General features: G+C 46.4%; 1 protein-coding gene across 12 annotated transcripts in view; it reads left to right on the plus strand.

Moving 5' to 3' along the window:
* XRRA1 (X-ray radiation resistance associated 1) overlaps positions 1-20,208 on the plus strand; it is an 84,561-nt gene extending 64,353 nt beyond the window's left edge. For 11 of the 12 annotated variants that reach the window (XM_059930814.1, XM_059930817.1, XM_059930813.1 and 8 more), the window contains 7 exons: positions 11,276-11,369; positions 12,141-12,256; positions 15,063-15,407; positions 17,950-18,148; positions 18,910-19,025; positions 19,237-19,342; positions 19,737-20,208. In XM_059930814.1, the coding sequence (XP_059786797.1) occupies positions 11,276-11,369; positions 12,141-12,256; positions 15,063-15,407; positions 17,950-18,148; positions 18,910-19,025; positions 19,237-19,342; positions 19,737-19,993 (1,233 nt within the window). In that variant the 3' untranslated portion in view covers positions 19,994-20,208. The remainder of the gene's footprint in view (positions 1-11,275; positions 11,370-12,140; positions 12,257-15,062; positions 15,408-17,949; positions 18,149-18,909; positions 19,026-19,236; positions 19,343-19,736) is intronic. The other variant, XM_059930812.1, reaches the window with a different exon arrangement.
* Positions 20,209-20,532: the final 324 nt, after the last annotated feature.

Genomic DNA, 20,532 nt, shown 5'->3' on the forward strand with positions numbered 1-20,532 from the left:
GCAAATTCTTAACCACTGTGCCACCAGGGAAGTCCCATGGTAGACTTTTTGATGATAGCCATTCTGACAGATGTAAGGTGATATCTCATTGTGGTTTTGATTTGCATTACTCTATTAGTGATGTTGAGCATATTTCATGTGACTGTTGGCCATCTGTATGTCTTTGGAAAAATGTCTATTCAAATCTTCTGCCCACTTTTCAATTGTATTATTTGGGTTTTCTTGATAATGAGTTGTATGAGCTGTTTGTATGTTTTAGATATTAACCCCTTGTTAGTTGCATCATTTGCAAATATTTTCCCCCATTCCACAGATTGCCTTTTTGTTTTGTCAGTGGTTTCCTTTGCTATGCAGAAGCTTTTAAGTTTAATTAGGCCCCATCTGTTTATTTTTGCTCTTATTTCTTTTGCCTTAGGAAAGTGATGCAAGAAAATATTGCCATAATTTATGTCAAAGAGTGTTCTATGTTCTCTTCTAGGACTTTTATGATTTCAGGTCTTACATTTAGGTGATTAAACCATTTTGAGTTTATTTTTGTATATGGTGTAAGAGAATGTTCTTTTTTTTTTTTTTTTTGGCCGTGCTGTGCAGCTTGTGGGATCTTAGTTCCCCAACCAGGGATTGAACCTGGGCTCTTGGCAGTGAAAGCATGGAGTCCTAAACACTGGACTGCCAGGGAGTTCCCAAGAGAATGTTCTAATATTTTTTTTTTTTACATGTAGCTGTCCAGTTTTCCCAGCACCACTTACTGAGGAGACTGTCTTTTTTCCATTTATATTCTTGCCTCCTTTGTCGTAGATTAATTGACCGTAGGTGTGTGGCTTTATTTCTTAGCTTTTTATTCTGTTCCATTGATGTATGTGTCTGTTTTTGTGTAAACACCATGCTGTTTTTGATTACTATAGCTTTATAGTATAGTTTGAAGTCTGGGAGGGTTATACCTCCAGCTTTGTTCTTTTTCCTCAGGACTGCTTTGGCAATTCTGGGTCTTTTGTGATTCCATATAAATTTTAGTATTATTTCTTCTAGTTCTCTGAAAAAAGTAATGGGTATTTTGATAGGGATTGCATTAAATGTGTAGATTACTTTGGGTAGTATGGCCATTTTAACAATATTAAAATCTTCCTATCCTCCAGCATGGGATATCTTTCCATTTCATTGAATCATCTTTAATTTCCTTCATCGATGTTTTACAGTTTTCCAAATACAGGCTTTCACTTCCTTGGATAAGTTTATTCCTAGGTATTTTTCGGATGCAATTTAAAAAATGTTTTTAATTGAAATATAGTTGCTGTACAATATTATATAAGTTACAGGTGTACCATAGTGATTCATAGTTTTTAAAGGTTGTACTCCATTTATAATTACTATAAAGTAATGTCTATATTCCCTGTGTTGTACAATATATCCTTGTAACTTATTTTATACCTAATAGTTTGTACATCTTTCTTCTCTACACCTATATTGCCCCTTCCCCCTTCCCTTTCCCCACTGGTCACCACTAGTTTGTTTTCTATATCTGTAAGTCTGCTTCTTTCTTATTATATTCACTAGTTTCCTGTATTTTTTAGATTCCACAACTAAGTGATATCATACAGCATTTGTCTTTCTCTGACTTATTTCACTTAAAATAATACCCTCCAAGTCCATCCGTGTTGCTGCAAATGGCAAGATTTCATTCTTTTTTATGGCTGAGTATTAGTCCATTGTGTGTGTGTGTGTGTGTGTGTGTGTGTGTGTGTGTGTGTATACCACATCTTCTTTATCCATTCATCTGTTGATGGTCACTTAGGTTGCTTCCATATCTTGCCAGTTGTAAACAATGCTGCTGTGAACACTGGGATGCATGTACCTTTTCAAATTAGTGCTTTTGTTTTTTTCAGATATTTACCCAGGAGTAGAATTGCTTGGTCAATGGTAGTTCTATTTTAAGTTTCTTGAGAAACCTCCATACTGTTTTCCACAATGGCTGTACAGTTTACATTCCCACCAACAGTGCATGAGGGTTGTCTTTTCTCCATATCCTCTCCAACAATTGTTATATTTGTGTTCTTTTTGATGATAGCCATTCTGAGAGGTGTGAGGTGATATCTCATTGTGGTTTTGATTTGCATTTCCCTAATGATTAGCAGTGTTCAGCATCTTTTCATGGGCCTGTTGGCCATATGCATTTGCTCTTTAGAAAAATGTCTTCAGTTCTTCTGCCCATTTTTTAATCGGGTTGTTTGGTTTTTTTGATGTTGAGCTGTATGAGCTATTTATATATATATTGGATATTAATCCCTTATTGGTCATATCATTTTCTCCTACTCAGGAGGTTGTCTTTTCCTTTTTTCAATGGCTTCTATTGCTGTGCAAAAACTTTTAGGTTTAATTAGGTTCCATTTGTTTATTTTTGCATTTATTTCCTTTGGTTTAGGAAACAGATCCAAAAAAATATTGCTATGATTTATGTCAAAGACTGTTCTGCCTTTGTTTTCCTCTAAAAGTATTATAGTATCCAGTCTTACATTTAGGTCTTTAATCCATTTTGACTTTATTTTTGTATATGGTGTTCGAGAATGTTTTAACTTCATTCTTTTACATTTAGCTGTCCAGTTTTCCCAGTACCACTTATTTGAAGAGATTATCGTTTCTCCATTGTATATTCTTGCCTCCTTTGTCATAGATTAATTGATTATAAGTGCATGGTTTTTTCCTGGGCTCTCTCTACTGTTGCATTGATGTCTCTTTTTATGCCAGTACCATAATGTTTTGATTACTGTAGCTTTGTAATATAGTCTGAAGTCAGGGAGCATGATTCCTACAGATCTGTTATTCTTTATCAAGACTGTTTTGACTATTTGGGTTCTTTTGTGTTTCAATACAAATTTTAATATAGTTTGTTCTGGTTCTTTGAAAAATGCCATTCATATTTTTTTTTGAATTTTAATATCCTTATTGGAGTTTAATTGCTTTACAATGTTCTGTTAGTTTCTGCTGTACAACACAGTGAATCAGCTATATGTATACATATATCCCCATATCCCCTCCCTCTTGAGTCTCCCTCCCACCCTCCCTATCCCACCCCTCTAGGTCATCAGAAAGCATCAAGCTGATCTCCCTGTGCTATGCAGCAGCTTCCCACTAGCCATCCATTTTACATTTGGTAGTGTATATATGTCAGTGCTACTCTCTCACTTCGTCCCAGCTTCCCCTTCCCCCCATGTCCATTGATATTTTGATAGGGATTGCATTGAATCTGTAGATTGCCTTTGGTAGTATGGTCATTTTAACAATATTGATTCTTCCAATCCAAGAACACGGTGTATCTTTCCATCTGTTTGTCATCTTCTTTTTCTTTCAACAGTGTCTTATACTTTTCCGAATACAGTTCTTTTGCCTCCTTAGGTAGGTTTATTCCTAGATATTTTATTCTTTTTGATGTGATGGTAAATGGTATTGTTTCCTTAATTTTTCTTTATGATAGTTCATTGTTAATGTGTAGGAATGGAACAGATTTCTGTATATTGATTTTATATCCTGCAACTTTACTGAATTCAGTGATGAGCGTTAGTAGTTGTCTGGTGGTGTCTTTAGGATTTTCTATATGTACTATTGCATCAACTGCAAATGGTGACAGTTTTACTTCTTCCTTTCCAATTTGGATTCCCTTTATTTCTTTTTCATCTCTGACTATCGTAGCTAGGACTTCCAAAACTATGTTGAATAAAAGTGGCTAGAGTGGACATCCTTGTCTTGTTTCTGATCTTAGAAGAAATGCTTTCAGCTTTTCACTGTTGAGTATGATGTTAGCTGTGGGTTTGTCATATATGGCCTTTATTATGTTGAGGTACATTCCCACTATGCCCACTTGCTGGAGAGTTTTTATCATAAATGGGTGTTGAATTTTGTCAAAAGCTTTTGCTGCATCTATTGAGATGGTCATATGGTTTTTATTCTTCAATCTGTTGATGTGGTGTATCACACTGTTTGATTTGCATATATTGAAGAATCCTTGCATCCCTGGGATAAATCCCACTTGATCATGGTGTATGATCCTTTTAATGTATTGTTGGATTTGGATTGCTAGGATTTTGTTGAGGATTTTTGCATCTCTGTTCATCAGTGATATTGGCCTGTAATTTTCTTTTTTTGTCATATCTTTGTGTGGTTTTGGTATCAGGGTGATGATGGACTCACAGAATGAGTTTGGGAGTGTTCCTTCCTCTGCAATTTTTTGGAATAGTTTCATAAGGATTGGTGTTAACTCTTCTCTAAATGTTTGATAGAATTTGCCTGTGAAGCCATCTGGTCCTGGACTTTTGTTTGTTGGACTTTTTAAAATCACAGTTTTAATTTCAGTACTGGTAATTGATCTGTTCATATTTTCTATTTCTTACTGGTTCACTCTTGGAAGATTGTACCTTTCTAGGAATTTGTCCATTTCTTCTAGGTTGTCCATTTTATTGTCATGTAGTTGATTATAGTAGTCTCTTATGATCCTTTGTATTTCTGTGGTGTCAGTTTTAACTTCTTTTTCACTTCTGATTTTATTGATTTGAGCCCTCTCCCTTCTTTCCTTGATGAGTCTGGCTAAAGGTTTATTAATTTTGTTTTTCTTTTCAAAGAACCAACTTTTAGTTTCATTGATCTTTTCTATTGTTTTCTTCATTTCTATTTCATTTATTTCTGCTCTGATCTTTATGATTTCTTTTCTTCTACTAACTTTGGGTTTTGTTTGTTCTTCTTTCTCTAGTTGCTTTAGGTGTAAGTTGGGGTTGTTTGAGATTTTTTCTTATTTCCTGAGGTAACACTGTATTGCCATAAACTTTCCTTTTATAAGTGCTTTTGCTGAGTCCCATAGGTTTTGGATTGTCGTGTTTTTGTTTTCATTTGTCTCTAGGTATATTTTTAATTTCATCTTTGATTTCTTCAGTGATCCATTGGTTGTTTAGTAGCATACTATTTATCCTCCAAGTGTTTGTGTTTTTTTACAGGTTTTTTTTTCTTGTAGTTGATTTCTAATCTCAGCGTTGTGGTCAGAAAAGATGCTTGATAAGATTTCAGTTTTCTTAAATTTACCATGGCTTGCTTTGTGGCCCAGCATGTGAACTGTCTTGGAGAATGTTCCATGTGCACTTGAGAAGAATGTGTATTCTGCTGCTTTCAGATGGAATATTCCATAAATATCAATTAAGTCAATGTGATCTAATGTGTTATTTAAGGCTTGTGTTTCCTTATTGATTTTCTATCTGGATGATCTGTCCATTGATGTAAGTGGGGTGTTAAAGTCCCCCACTATTATTGTGTTACTATCGATTTCTCCTTTTATGGCTATTAGCATTTACCTTATACATTGGTGTGCTCCTATGTTGCATGCATATATATTTACAATTGTTATATATTCTTGGATTGATCCCTTGATCATTATGTAGTTTCCTTGTCTCTTGTAACAGTCTTTATTTTAAAGACTGGTTTTTCTTTCGTAATTTTCTTATTTCCACTTTTGGCCTTTTCTTTTTTGCCTAGTGAAGTTCCTTTCAGCTTTGTTGTAAAGCTGGTTTTGTGGTGCTGAATTCTTTTAGCTTTTCCTTGTGTGTAAAGCTTTTGATTTCTCCATCAAATCTGAAGCACTGCCTTGCAGGGTAGAGTATTCTTGGTTGTAGATTATTCCCTTTCATCACTCTAAATATATCATGCCACTTCCTTCTGGCCTGCAGAGTTTCTGATGAAAAATCAGCTGATAGCCTTATGGGAGTTTCCTTGCTGCTTCTTGTATTCTCTCTTTATCTTTAATTTTTGTCATTTTAGTTACAATGTGTCTTGATGTATTCCTCTTTTGAGTTAATCCTGTATGGGACTCTCTGTGCTTCCTGCACTTAGATGTCTGTTTCCTTTCCCAGTGAGGCAAGTTTTCAGCTATTATGTCTTCAGTTATGTTCTCAGCCCCTTTCTCGCTTCTCTTTCTGAGACCCCTATAGTGCAAATATTTGTGCACTTGATGTGGTCCCAGAGGTCTCTAACTGTTCTCATTTCTTTTCTTTGTCTTTTTTTCTGTTCAGTGGCAGTGATTTCCACTACTCTGTCTTCCAGCTCACTGATCTGTTCCTCTGTGTTATATAGTCTACTATTGATTCCTCATAGTATTTTCATTTCAGTTATTGCATTCTTCATCTTTGTTTGTTCTTTATATTTTCTAATTCTTTGTTTAAAAACTTCTATCTTCTCTCTCTGTGCATCCATTCTTTGTCCAAGTTCTTTGATCATCCTTATGATCATTACCCTGAACTCTTTCTCAGGTAGATTGCCTATCTCCACTTAGTTTTTCTTCTGAAGTTTTAGCTTGTTCCTTCATCTGGAACATGTTCCTATTTCACCTCATTTTGCCTAAGTTGCTGTTTTTATTTTTATGGATTTGGCAAGTTGGTTCTGTTTCCCGACTTTGGAGAAGTGTCCTTTTGTAGGAGATGTCCTGTGTGTCCCAGCAGTACGCTACCCTCTCATCACCAGAGCTATGTATGCTGTGTGGATCTTTTGTGGCAGGCTGACTGTGTGCACAGTCTGAGCATGTGGGTGGTCTGCTAGACTTGATTGGCCCCTGGTCCTGTTGGTTGCCAGACCCTGCCTTGTGTGGAGGCTGCCTGTTGCTGGTTCGTAGGACCCAGTCATGAGGTGGCTGACTGCGGAATCTTGGTGCGCCCTGGGTCCAGCTTACTGGTGGGCAGAATCAGGGTCCAGGAGGCCTCAGTCTCTTGTGTGTCCACTGGTGGGTGAAGGAAGGTTCTGGGGCTAGTGCTGGACTACTGGTGGGCAGAGCTGTTTCCTGGGGTCTGGTTGCAGGGTGCAAAGGTCCTAGAGGTGGTGTCAGATTGCTGGTGGGTGGGCTGATTCCTAACACAGTTGGTTGTGGGGTCTGGGGTATCCTGAAGTGCATGTCGGCCTGCTAGTGGGCGGGCTAGGGCCCAGCCATTCCCAGGGCAGGATATGGCCTACTAGTGAGTGGGCTGGTTCCGCAGGCTGTGGTTTTCTTGTGGCTGGTGTCTGCCTGCTGGTGGGTGAAGCTGGGCCTGACGCTAGACCAGGTTCTCTGGTGGGCAGGGCCAGGGCCCAGCAGGTCCCAGGGCAGGGTCTGACTTGCTATTGGGTAGGCCATGTCTGCAGACTGGGGGGCTGCGGTTTTCTTATGGCTGCTCTCTGCCCACTGGTGGGTAAAAATGGGCCCGAGGCTAGAGCAGAACCCTTGGAGGGTGGGGCTGGGTCCAAGGGATTATGGGGCTGGGGCCTGTCCACTGGTGGGTGGAGCTGGTTCCTGGGGCCTCAGGTCTAGTGCCTGCACTCTGGTGTATGGGGCCAGGTCCTGGGCCCTCTGGTGGGCAGGGCCATGTCCAGGTGTGGCTCTGGGCTCAGGGGTTCTTAAGGCAGCCTGTCTGCTCATGAGTAGGGCTGTGTCCTTTCCCAGTTAGTTGCCTGGCCTGAGGCCTCCCAGTACTGATGTCTACAGACTGTTGAACCAGGGCAGCACTGCATCCTGGGACTAATAAGCTAGAGGGAGGATTCTAAGATGGCGCTTGCCAGCACCAGTGTCCATGTGGCAGAATGAGCTCCCCAGATGGCTGCCACCAGTGTGTATGTCCCCATGGTGAGCTCCAGTTGCATCCTGCTTCTCCAGGAGACTCCAAGATCAGCAGATGGGTCTAATCCAGGCTCGTACCAAATTACTGCTTCTGCCCTGGGTCCCAGAGTGTGAGATTTTTATGTGCTTTACGAGTGGTCTCTATTTCCCCCAGCCCTCTGGGACTCTCTAAAGTAAGCCCTGCTGGCCCTCAAAGCCAGATGCTCTGGAGGCTCATCTTCCCAGTGCAGGACCCCTGGTCTGGGGAGCTCAGTGTGGGGCTTGGACCTCTCACTTCTTTGGGAGAACCTCTGCAATTGTCATTATTCTCCTGTTCGTGGGTTGCCCACCCAGGGGTATGGGACTTGACTATATTGCAACTCCACCCCTCCTACCCATCTCATTATGGTTCCTTCTTTATATCCTTAGGCATAGAAGACCTTTTCTGTTAGCTTCTGGTCCTTTTCATCAATGGTTGTTCCATAAATAGTTGTGATTTTGGTGTGCCTGTGAGAGGGGGTGAGCTTAGGGTCTTTCTACTCTACCATCTTGGCCAATCCCCGGTCTTGAATGATGTTTTTATGTGGGAGCATCCATATGTAGACTGGGTGTACCCAGTGACTTTGGGGTGACGGCTGGATCTGATGTGGATGGCAGCCACATCTTTCCTCAGGGTGTGCTGGCCACTAAGATGAGGGTGTGGCTGGTGTTGGATTAGCTAGAGCCTCCAGCAGAGTGTGAGGCAGGACTTCCTCTCTGCTCAGTGGCCACCGTCACTCTGTCGGGGGTGGGGCCTGCTGCCTAGTTGCTGGAGCAGAAGCCCTGAGGGTCCAGCTTGAGCTGGCTCTGTTCCCTTTAAGTGTGTGTGTTTCCCTTCTCCCCACACTGGGGCCTTGCCCTGGAGGAGGGGAGTGCTGAAGTAAGCGGGGCTTGTGCGCTCATAGAGGTCCGGTGCTCCGCCTGTGTAGGCGTCTGCAGCTCCACACAGTTGCAGCCCAAGGTCACATCTTTTCCCCGTTATGTTTGGCCCAGATCCAGTGCAAGGTTGTGGCATAGAATGAGCAGGGCTGGAGCCTTCCCTAGGCTGGGACTGGGGATCACGGTGTTTTGGTTCAGGAATTGAAGCTCTGCGCAGCTGTGGGAAGTTGGGCTGCTTCTGTAGTGCTATTTGAGTAAGTGCAACAGTGGCTGCCACCGCCCACCTAGACCACACCCCAGGCCCCCAAGCCACCTCTGCATCCCTAGATGGAGTCTTTTCCCGGACCTGACTGCCCTAGATCCCGTGCCAGGCTGTGGCACGGAAGAGCGGGACTGGGGTGTTCTCTCGGCTCACACTGGGGAGTGCGGTGCGGCGGCAGCTGCTAGGCAGACCTCTCTCCACCGTGTCTGGGGGTGAGCCTGCACCCGTGCACTCCTCACAAGTGGAGTCTAGGCTTCTTCAGCCTTTCTATCTGTCCTGGCATTTCTCCAGACAGCCAAGGGGCTTGTCTCCTCCCTGCAGGACCCCTCGTCCCCTCCGGGGACACCCTGTCTGTGGCTCAACCCGCTCACTCCCCACCCATGCGATCTCCCTTTTCCTCTTAGTCCCCTCCCCGGGGCACAGGTCCTGACCAAGTACTTTTCTTCTGTCCTACCTGATTACGTGGGAATCTTTCTTGCAGCCTTGGTGGTTTAGGAGTTCTTCTGCCAGTTTCCAGTTAGTTTTCCATGAGAACTGTTCTGCACGTAGATGTGATTTTTATGTGTTTGTGGGGTCAGGTGAGCTCCACATCCTCTTACTCTACCATCTGGATCCCCCTCCTGAAGCACTAGCCTAGGTCCTCATATTTCTAAAAATTCATCTCATGACTTCTAATCTTTGGTCTGGCCCATACTTGCATCCCCAGCCTCATTCTGCACCAGCCACCCTTTCCCTCTGCTTTTAGTCACACTAGCCTTCTTTAAATCCTTCCAACAGGCATTCCTCCTCTTTGCTGTGAGACCTTTCACACATTCTTCTCTTTGTACGGAACATTTCCTCTCTGCATTAGAGTAAGTTTAATACTAGCTGCTGTGACAAACTTAAAAATGTCAATGACTGAACACAAAAGTTTATTTCTTGCTTTTACAAAATCTATTGTGGATATTCCTGGTTGGTAGGTGGCCTTCCACATGATCCTTCAGAGAGCCAGGTCCCTTCTGGCTATGGCTCTGTCATCCCATGGGACCTTAAGAGTACTTTATTGGATCCTGTGCAACTGGTGGATAGATGGTTGAGTGGGGGGAGGGTGGTGAGAGACGTAGAGGATCCTACAGGAGGTTTTGAATGGGCTGTACCTGGAAACAGCATTTATCACTTCCACCCAGGTGCACTGGCTAGAACTGAGTCATATGCCCACATCTAGCTGCCTAGGAGGCAGGAAGAAACAGTCTAGCTGTGTGCCCAGAAAGTAGAGGGAATGGCTTTGGTTAATCCAGAGATTTCTTTGACACATACTACATCCCCCGCTGCATTCACTGATTACCTCCTGCCCGTCCTTCAGATCTCAGGGACGCCTTCTCTTACCTCTGTGACTAGGTCAAATCACCCTAGTCCTTCATGCGCCTCTCTTTTGTGGCAGTAATCACTGTTGTAAATTCATGCTCCTTTGTGTTACTGTTTCTTCTGTGCTTGTTTCCCACTAGGTACTGTTCCTCGAGGATAGGAATTGTATCTCTTTTGCTCAGTCCCAACCCAGTGCTTGGTACATGTAGTCATTCAGTGAATATTTGTTGACTGAAGGAACCAAAATGAAAGAAAATGAATAGGTAATTGCCCCATGGGCATCTACTGCTACCCAGTGTGGCTCCAGAGGAAGTCAGACTGAAATACCATCCCACTCCCAGCCCTTAGTGCTATCTGTGGGTCCCAAATCTGACTCAGCACCTTTCAGTGTGTCTAGGCATCTGAAAGGCCACTGCCCAGCTCCTGGCCCCTCTGATACTATTTCATTGCTAATAGACACCCTGCCCAAGGTTGTCCCCAGATGTTCCAGCCACTCTTCTCAACAAGGATTGTATATTTTTGCCCTTCAGAGGCTGGCCTCATAGGGGTAGGGTGGCGTCGGGGCCCCAGACAGCCACGTGGTCTCCCTTACCCCACTGGCTCTGCTTATCCCTTAGATGCGTGTGTCCCCTTGACCTCCTGTCCCCTATCCCTCCCAGAACAGGCTTTAGTGAAAGAGACTATCAGTGCTGTTGACAGGCTGACCGGGTGTGTAGAGGTTGCACTGAGGAAGGTGAAGTGTCAGACAAAACGTATCCTGAAGTCAAAGTCCACGCCTTGCCAAATTTCCAGCCTCCTTGGGAGACAAGTGCTAAATGTATTTGTTCTTATTATTTTGTCACCAGCATCCTTAATATTTGGTATAAGCTACCTATCCAGTGTGGAGAAGGGAAAAAAATTCTTACCTTTCAAATGTGTAACAGTGATGTGATGGTGGAATTTTGAACAGGAGGGGCAAAGGTATTCTGAGTGTGAACAGGTGAAACTGCAGGATAAGACACTGCCCAGCAGTAAGTCCTGTCCCTAGCAGCCTCACTCCTCCAGCCCCACCCTCGCCCCAGACCTAGCAAGCATGCAGCCCTGCATTGTGGGGCCTTGAAGCACTTGGGCAGAGGTGAGGGCGGTGTCGATCTGATGCTCTCCCACATTCCTTACAGATTGCAAAGGAAGATGCCATTCTGCCGGTAGCTCTCTTCCCATCTCTCTGCGAGCTCATCTTTCATAACAACCCTCTGGTGGCCCATACACAAGGTATGGTACCCACAAACCTGCCCCCTGAACCCAGTCTCCAAGAAGCAACGTGGGCATCCTCATCCCTACCTCAGTGCCGAGCCCTGCTCTGCTCTGCATCGTGGGTGGACAAGGTTCATAGTGCATTGGGGGCTGTAGAAAGCAACAGAGACCTCTGAGCACATGCTCTGCACTAACTCACCCTGACGGCAAACCTGTGAAGCGGGCATTTTTGTCCCCGTGCACAGTAGATGAAACTGAGGATCAGAGAGGGTCACAATCTACCCAGCGTCACACAGCAACAAAGAGGCAGCGCTGGGAATGGAGTGCAGAATTATCTAGATCCTGCATGGGCTCTATAACAACACTTTGCTTTGTGGAACAGGTCTGTTGTGACCTCACTACCCATTTCCCAGTTGGGGAGGAGTGGGAGGCCGAACTGCTGAGCCCTCCCCACCCAGAGCATGCTGAATGCAGTAGATGCTCTGTCAGTACTGGAACCCACTGTCAAAGATGCAGCAGCTGGAGGCATTTTAGAATCCTGGGCCCTGGAGTGACACTAGGGTATTCTAATCTCTACTCTACACTGTCTTCATTGCCTTGGGCAAATTCCTTAACCTCTCTGTGCCTCAGTTTCCTCACCTGTCAAATGGGCATAATATAGGTACCTACCTCCTAGAGCTGGTGCGAGAATTAAGTAAGTTTATACATGTACATGAACAGTGCCTGGCACACAGAAGCCCCCAGTAAATGTTAGCTAATAGTAATCTTATTTTCCCACCATGGCTCCAGGGGTCCCTCCACTGCTAAAAAGCTTCCTCCAGGAGCGGCTGGGAATCCACTTAATCCGAAGGAAGATGGTAAAGGCTAAGCATCACATTTTGATGCCTCGGAAGGACTCTCGGAAGGTAAGGCTTCAAAGGCAGGACCCCCCCCAAGCCCAGGGGGAGTGGAGCCTATTTTAATGCCTGCAGACCAACCTGGCAGCAGAGCTGCTCCCTCCCACAATATCTGGGATCCCTCCGTTAGGTTTGTAGCAGCAGTTCTGTCTTCTCCTTCCCTCGCTCTCTTACATACAGATATACCCAGGAGAGACAAGACAGCCAGCCAGAGACCCAAAAGTCAGAGTAGGGAGGAGCCTGGGAGGGCATTGAGTCTGACCCCCTAACTTTACAGAGAAACTGAGGTCCAGAGAAGACGCTGTGGAGAAGTGGAGAGAAATCAGTCAGAAGACCCAGGTGTGAGTCTGGCTGCATCATTTTTCTAGCTGCCTGAACTGGGGCAAGATTTCCACTCTCTGAGCTTCAGCTTCTCAACTCTAAAACCTCTCAGAGCTGCTGAGAGGACTGGATGAAGCAACAGATATAAAAATACTTTATAAACTCCCAAAACCCCTACGAATGCAGGTTACAGTCACCTATGGGAATCGTGAATGGCTGCTCCACGCCTAGAATACACATCTCCTGCCTGAATCTTAGGAAGCGTTTCCTACCGTTGACAGCAGTCTGCTCCCTCAGTACCTCCCCCAGCTAGTGGTCTTAGATTTGCCTTCTGGGATGCTGTAAAGTAAGTCAAATCCCTCTTTCATCCGAAGGATTTCAGAAATTTCTGTGAAATGCTGCTCCCTCCTGAACTTTAGTCTTCCTACGGCCAAAAGCTGGACTGGGCATTGCTGATCCCGAAAGTTAATTACAGTTATTCCCTGCCCACCCCCCACCCCCCACCCCAGTCTGCTTCTGTACAGCCCAGCTCTTGTCTTGAGCCCTCAGAGGACCAGAGCAGCATGTAAAACCAGAAATAGAAATTCAGAGGGTTTCCATCATCTTTCCCCTTGTCTGTTGCCTCCTCTAAGGATCCTGCTACTTCCTTTCCCATCAAACAGCTGGGGAAGGGCACAGTCAGTGAGCCGGGTGCTAAGTACGTAATCCCCTCTCCCACATACAGAACACCCATGCTGAGAACTTGCACACGTGCTACCCTGTAACCCTCACCACAGACAAGGAAACAGGCTCAGAGAGGTGAAATAACTTATTTGTTAAAAGGTAGTGTTGGGGTCCAGGGGCACCGCTACAGTTCCAACTAGTAAGAGGATAAACACCAAGTATCTGGCCAAATGAGAAGCACATCAATGCTTTGTGAATCTAGGCAAACACCATCTAACCTCCAATGCAGGCTAGACTGGAGAGTGTTGTGTGGCCTGCAGGCAGGTTGGAGATGCCTACATGTCCCCTATGCGCTCCCAGAGATGGGCTGGATGTATAGCCTTTTACTCACTCAGTTACACAGACCAAGGTTGCTGGCCCTCCCTCATACTAGGCATGGACAAGACAGGGGGGAAATGGAGAACCTGCCAGAGCAGGCCTGGACCCACCCAACGTGTAACCAAAACGCTGTATGAGGCCTCTGTGTGTGAGAACACAAAGGGAAGATCAAACGGCCTGCCCTTGATGCTCAGCAGTCCAGCCCATCTGGGACACAGGGTCCAATGACTCTCAGCCTCTGACCAATCAGATTATCCAGTCTTCCCTCAGGAAAGTGGTGGTGGGATAGAGAGTGTCCCCAGCACTCCTCCAGCACAGACCTGTGAGCGGGAGGAATAAATGTGGCCCCTTCTCCACCAGCCGGCAAATGACGGCACTTGGTGTTTTGGACACTGAGGCATGAGTTCTGAAAAAAAGACTCTGGGTCCCTCAGGCTTCAAGTCTAAACACTGAGATTTTACATATTTCAAAAAGGAAATATTTTCTTAGAATCCTATTTTATAAAATCCTATTTTGTAAATCCTATAAATCCTATTACATAAAAGTCATCCGTCACACTCCCTAGTTTGTTAGGTACATGTGTGCACACCATCTCATTTGGGAGAACTCTGCGAGACAGGCAGGCAGGGACTATTCTCCCATTTTGTAAGCTCAAACGATAGACTGTGCTTGAGATCTTCCCACTGCACTGCGTGCCTGTCAAAGTACAGATATAAGTGGACCAAATACCTCTGACAAAGAATAAAAACAATTCACTGTATAACTAGGGAGGGGAAGCAGAACTAAGCCCAGCTGAGGGAGACTGGGCCCACAGCTCTCTCCTGGCAGATGAGGCAGAGGAGGAGGAGTGGGGAAGGATGACAGGCTTTTGCTAACTAAGGAAGCTGAGCAGTTCAGTGGGAAAGAAGTTATTGCCTTGGGTCTAAACCCTGAGAGAGATTTGCCTTATATAGGGGTCTTTATATAAGGTGCAGGGACTAGCACCCTGAAAGGGGCCTGGTGCTGCTGCCTTCCAGAGAACGTGGGACCACCTCCCCCAGGCCCTCCTAGGAGTCCCCGAGGGGAGTCAAGGGCACGGTGGGACACCTTGATCAGAGGAATGAGGCTGCTGCAGGCCAGAGTGACATGGTCAGTCATCTAGAATGAGGCCTGGAGCCTCTGCCACTGAACAACTGTGACCTTGGACAAGTCATTTTACCTCTCTGAGCCCCAGTTTCCTTATTTATAAAATGAGGACACTTATTCACTGGGTAGTTTGAGGTGTAAATAAAACTACATGTCATGTACCGGGTACATCGTAGATGCCCAATAAGTGTGGTTTTGCCCCCTCCCTCCCCCTATGAGACCTCACCCAGTGCTTTGACCACTATACCAGTTAGCCTTAGGCTGGTGATATCCAGGAGGAGAGATTCTGATTAGGAAGCAAGCCAATTCAGCCCTTCTCCCATGACAGGTGAAAACCCAAGTCCCAAAGGTGCCAAAGCAGCCTCTGAGTCTCCATCACCCACCCATGACCACAATCAAGGCTTCCTCAAAGGAGATGCTGGAAACAGAGGCAGAGTTGACTAAAGAGCTGCCCGCCACCAAGACTATTTCTGTGGAGCGAGAGATGCCCATCGAGGGCCCGGATGGCCTTCCCCTCTCCCACCGGGCCTTCGTGCCACTGCCTCCCATCTGCTCCGACTCCACTGTGCATAGTGAGGACACATCCCGCCAGAGCGACGCTGCTGGCCGCCTCAGCCCAGACCACCCGTCAGATGAGGACACCAAGAGCACAGAGTCCATCTTCTTGACCCAGGTGCCTGGACCCACCTGCCCCTGCCCACTCGTTCCCAGCTCCCATGGGTTCCTGTCCAACCCTTAGACAGCTGGACTGCTGTAGGCAGCTGGAACTAAGCACAAGGCAGTTCCGGAAACCAGAAAGCAGCAGCCTTGGCCGAGCCTGCAAGCCCCTTCTGGGAGTTCCACTGATCCAGGGCTACTGGTAGGGACACCCATGGGGATAAGTCATGGTCCTGTAGCACAGACAACATCTGCGATTTGGCTGGGGCGTTGGTCAGACCAGTTTCTTGGAAGGATTTGCTGCTGCCTCTGCCTATCTGCATAAGGTCACCTCACTTCTGATGTTGCATCTGAATCCTGGGAGCACAGATGGATGAGACATGGGTCCTGCCCTCAAGATGTCCTCAGTCTAATAGGGGAGATGGACAGGAACTATGCGTGCAGTCAGTGCTGAGACTGAGGAAAACTCAGGGGCTGGGAGCCTGGAGGAAGGAGGGATGCCTTTGTCCTAGACCAGGAGGGCTTCCTAGAAGCAGTTCAAATGAGCTGAGCTTTGCAGGCTGAGTAGGAGTTAACAAGGTGAAGAGCTGGGTAGCAAGGACATTCTGGGCAGAGTGAACAGCGTGAAGCAGGGTACAGAGGAAGGAAATTAAAATGGTACGTACAGAACCATGAATGATCCATTGTAAATACAGTAGAAAGGTGACATGTAGGAAAAGGGAAGTTTAGGCTGGAGGAGTTGGTAGGGCCCCCTTGAACTTTATTATTGTAACATTATTATCCTCCCTGATCTTCCTGCCTCCAGTCTTGCCCCTCCAATCTGCCAGATCTTTCCAAGATGTACATCCACCCATAAATTACCTAACTCTCTATCCATTCATCTCGTACTTGTTCCACACATGACTTATAGTGACATACAAATTCGTACAATATAAAAGTATCTTTATGAACTAAATCAGAACCTTCTTGGAACAAAACAGAGTATAAACAAACAAGTATTAAAAAATAATTGAGATAGTTGGATAAAAGGAAGATATGCACAGGAAAGGAAATAATGAGTGCAAGGCCAATTCTGTCACTCAAATGTGCACATCATGCACTGCCACTCTCATAATAGAGGTCTATTGCCAAAATGCAGTTCGAGCTTCCTAGCGGCCTAAGCAATACAGTCAATTATGAGTCACCATGATTGAAAAAAACAATCCCCCAATTGCCCAGGCTATAACCTCCAATACAATGTTGTCTGTTTCCTCCTGATCTTAGCAGACAAACGTTCAGTCTTTCATCATTAAGTATGATTAACCGTGGGTTTTTCATAAATGCCCTTTATCAGGTCAAGGAAATTTCTTTCTATTCATAGCTTGTTGAGTATTTTCTATCATGAAGGGGTGTTAGATTTTGCCAAGTGCTTTTTCTGTGTCTGTTGCAATCATGTGGTTTTTGTCCTTTATCTGTTGATATGGTATATTACATTAATTGATTTCCAGATGTTAAATCAACCCTGCATACCTGGGATATTTCCCACTTTGACATGGCATATAATCCTTTTTATATGTTGCCGGTTCAGTTTGCTAGTATTTGGTGGGTATTTCTGTGTTTATATTCATAGGGATATTGGTCTGTAGTTTTCCTTTCTTGTGATGTCTTTCCCTAGTTTGGGTTTCAGGGTAATACTGACTTCAGAGAATGAGTGTTCCCTCTTCCTCTATTTTTTTTTTTGGAAGAGTTTATGAAGGGTTGGTGTTAATTCTTTAAATGTTTGGTAGAATTCACTACTGAAGCCATCTGATCCTTGGCTTTTCTTTGTGGGAAGTTTTTAAATTACTAATTTGATATCTTTACTTGTTATAGGTCTACCCAGATTTTCTATTTCTTCTTTAGTCAGACATAAGTTTTAATTAAGGGTATAACTACATTCCTACTGGTTTCATAAAGATGCTTCTTATAACACCATCACAGTAAGGCTAAAAAAGTGAATTCAGACAATGTTCACTGACCCCTTTTAAAACTCTTCCATGGCTTGCCATTACAGTGAGGATAAAGAAAATACAAACAAAAACAAAACAAACACCCTCAGCTTGGCATTTAAAGGTCCTTACTGAGCTGGGCCCTGCTTATTGCTCCAGCTGCCTATCTCTTTACGGTACCCTCCAACCACAGCAATATTTTACTCCCCGCAAATGCACTTTGCTGTGTCTTAACTATGCATCTTTGCCCATGCTCTTCCCTGCCTGCAACAGTCCTCCTTTCTCATCACTTGCCGTCTACCTGGGAATGGCTCTCCTGGTTCTTCAAGACTTCGCTCAGGCTAAGGCAACAACCCCTCCAGTGAGCTTCCTGGCCCCCCAGGCTGTTTAGGGCTTCCTGTGGGCTCACCCTGAACCCTTGTGCTCTCTCCTGTGACAGCATTTATCACAGTGTATGGTAACTGTCTATTTTCATGTCTGCTTCCTCTCACCCCAGTCTGGGTTCTTGCCCATAACAGGATCCAGCATGGGGACCCACACAGAGCTCAGAAGTGTTAAGGGAATGCATTTTCTTTTTCTTCTGGGGCACAGGTCAGTGGGCTGTCTTCCTCCATCTTCCAGAGGGATGATACAGAGATAAAGGAGAAAGACCAAAGACCACCACCCACAGCACCCAGAGAGGTGAAGAGGACTCAGAAGAAGCTCCCATCTGCCTCCTTCCCCAGAAAGTACCACGGCTCTGAGGAGCTGCTCACAGCCAAGCCTGATCCAGCCTTCACTGAGCCGAAAGGTATGTGAGGAGAATGGCTCCAGGCAAGGGGCTCTCTCCATGGCCCAGAGCAAGTCAGGGCAAAGCCAAGGCGGGTGCCAAGCCTCTTTTCCGGGCCAGGGTGTCATCTTCTGTCTGAATGTCTGTCAAAGGGCCACTGAGGGTGTTCTGGTTTGGAGCCCTACTTGTCAGGACCCCTGGCCTGGACCTTCATTGGCTTTTGGGGAACCACAGCTGTTCAGAGATTCCAGCCAGTCTGGACCCAACTGCTTTGGTTGGAAGTCTCTCCAGGAAGGGTGTGACGAACAAACACCCAGACTGGTCAGATTCCCAGGGTCCTCCCCAGCCCAGTTAATCTCCAAAGCGAACACCCAAAATCCTCCCTGTGTGGTTTGAGACAAGGGAGGCAGTGCCTTCTCCGGCCCCTTATTTCAGACTCTGCTGTATTAACAGTATCTGCAGTGGTGCTCAGCTGTGCTCTGTTGGGTGTCATTCTCTGCAGTGTAACCCCCTGAGGTTAATGGGTTACTTGGGGTTACTCCCTTTCCCCACTCCTATGCTATTTTTCCATCAGGATCTGTGCACATAGGAAACAAGTATTCACTGAACAAATGATGGAACTTCTGGCACCACAACAGATCAGGGCAGGATATAGGAACAGTGTTTTCTTCTTGGAGCCCCTCATCTTTTTACCTAGGGCTGCTATGAAATGGGGAATGAAGAAATTGGGGGAGGCATCCAGGAGGAGGGGGATGGGCCTTGACCTTGTCTTTTTGCCCTAGGAATCCAGAAGAATGCACAGGCCTTGCAGCACATGTTGAAACATCCGCTCGTGTACCGCTCCTGCAAGCCCAGGCTGGACGCTCTTCAGAAACACTATGTTCCCAAGGAGAAACGGGTAAACCTCCACCTCACTGTGTATGTGAACTGCCCCTCAGGACCCCACGGGTACAGAGGTGGCTGTCACCTTGGGACCTTCAAAGAGCCATGCTTTTCCCTAGTGCCCCCAAGTTCTCCCCTGCCTGTCACTGTGACTGTATGAGGAGGTGAGGCCATGAAAGTCTGAGGAGAAGACTGGGATAACACTGTGCTCTCCTACCTCCCGCCAGACCCAGAGGATCCCTATTCCACCCCCCCGGAAGACTCGAGCCCAGCTGCTGGATGACATCCTCATTCGCATGCGGGACCCCTGGAACATTACTGAGGCACCACTAGGTACGGCTCTGACCCCCAGTCCTCAGCTGCCAGGATCCAAGATCTAGAAGTTTACTCACCTGCTGGTATAGGCAAAGGGCTTGTGTTGGAGCAGGAAGGGCCCTTAGAGAGCATCTGCCCCAGACCTTCCTGTGTGCAGATGGAGAAACTGAGGCCTGAGTGAGGCAGAGAGTTGCCTAAAGTCACACAGCATGTTACCAATGGCTTGAGACAGAATCAGAAGGGGATACCTCTGGCTTTCTAGTGCCCAAACTGGAGAGACCATTTTCAGGCCCTCAACATCCTCTTCCCACCCCTCCCACTTTCTGGGGGGCTCCGGACCCAGTCCCCGCCGCTTTGGGATAGGTGGGACCCAGGGTGACCTTGGGGGCCCTCGCGGCTTGTCTCCCTGCAGGAGCTGTCCTGTGCCAGCGGCCAGAGCGGCGGCTGGTGAACCAGAAGCAGTACCTGGAGGCCAAAAGGCTGCTGAAGGAGTTTCGTGCGCGGTACCGGCGGCTGGTGCGCTGCTCACTGTGGTCGGTGTTCGGGGCCACGGCACCACCCCAGGTCCGCCCGGCACTGAGCGAGGGCCAGCCTAAGAAGTTCGGCCGCTTCCTCGAGTTCATGGATGAGTTCTGCCAGGAGCCCACGGCCAGTGACTCGAAAGGCTAGGGCTGCGCACGGGGCCATGTGCGCCGCCCCGCCTGCGCCCCACACCCTCCGCAAGGGCTCCGTGCCCTTGACTGCTCCTTGGGACGGGTGCGGGCCTCCGGGCTCTGCTCAGCCTCACTCGCTGGCCGCCGAGAGTGGGGAGCTCGTCAGGACCTCCTCTCCCTGGGCCGGGCAGGAACCGGCACGTGGCCCAACAGCAATAAAGAGTGGGTGCATAAAGCAAGGTAGGCCTCATGCCTTTTTGGAGCCTAGGCCAGGTTGTCACACTGGGGAAAGAAACCCCAGCTGACGCGCCTCCCTAGAGTCCTGTGGGAAACCTGCCTGAGTCACACAGAGTGATAACAACACTGTGTTACCCCACAGAGCTGGGATAAGCACTAGGACGGAAAACAGGGTTGATGAAACAGAGAAACAGCACAGAATCTAAAGCTCAGAGACGTTAACTAACTTGCCCACAGCCACTAGTGAGTGAGTGTGTGTGTGTGTGTGTGCGCGCGTGCACGTTGGGAGCAGGGCGGGTACAAAACTGAGGCCTCTAG

Source organism: Balaenoptera ricei, chromosome 8, assembly GCF_028023285.1.
Source record: "Balaenoptera ricei isolate mBalRic1 chromosome 8, mBalRic1.hap2, whole genome shotgun sequence".
NCBI lineage: Eukaryota > Metazoa > Chordata > Mammalia > Artiodactyla > Balaenopteridae > Balaenoptera > Balaenoptera ricei.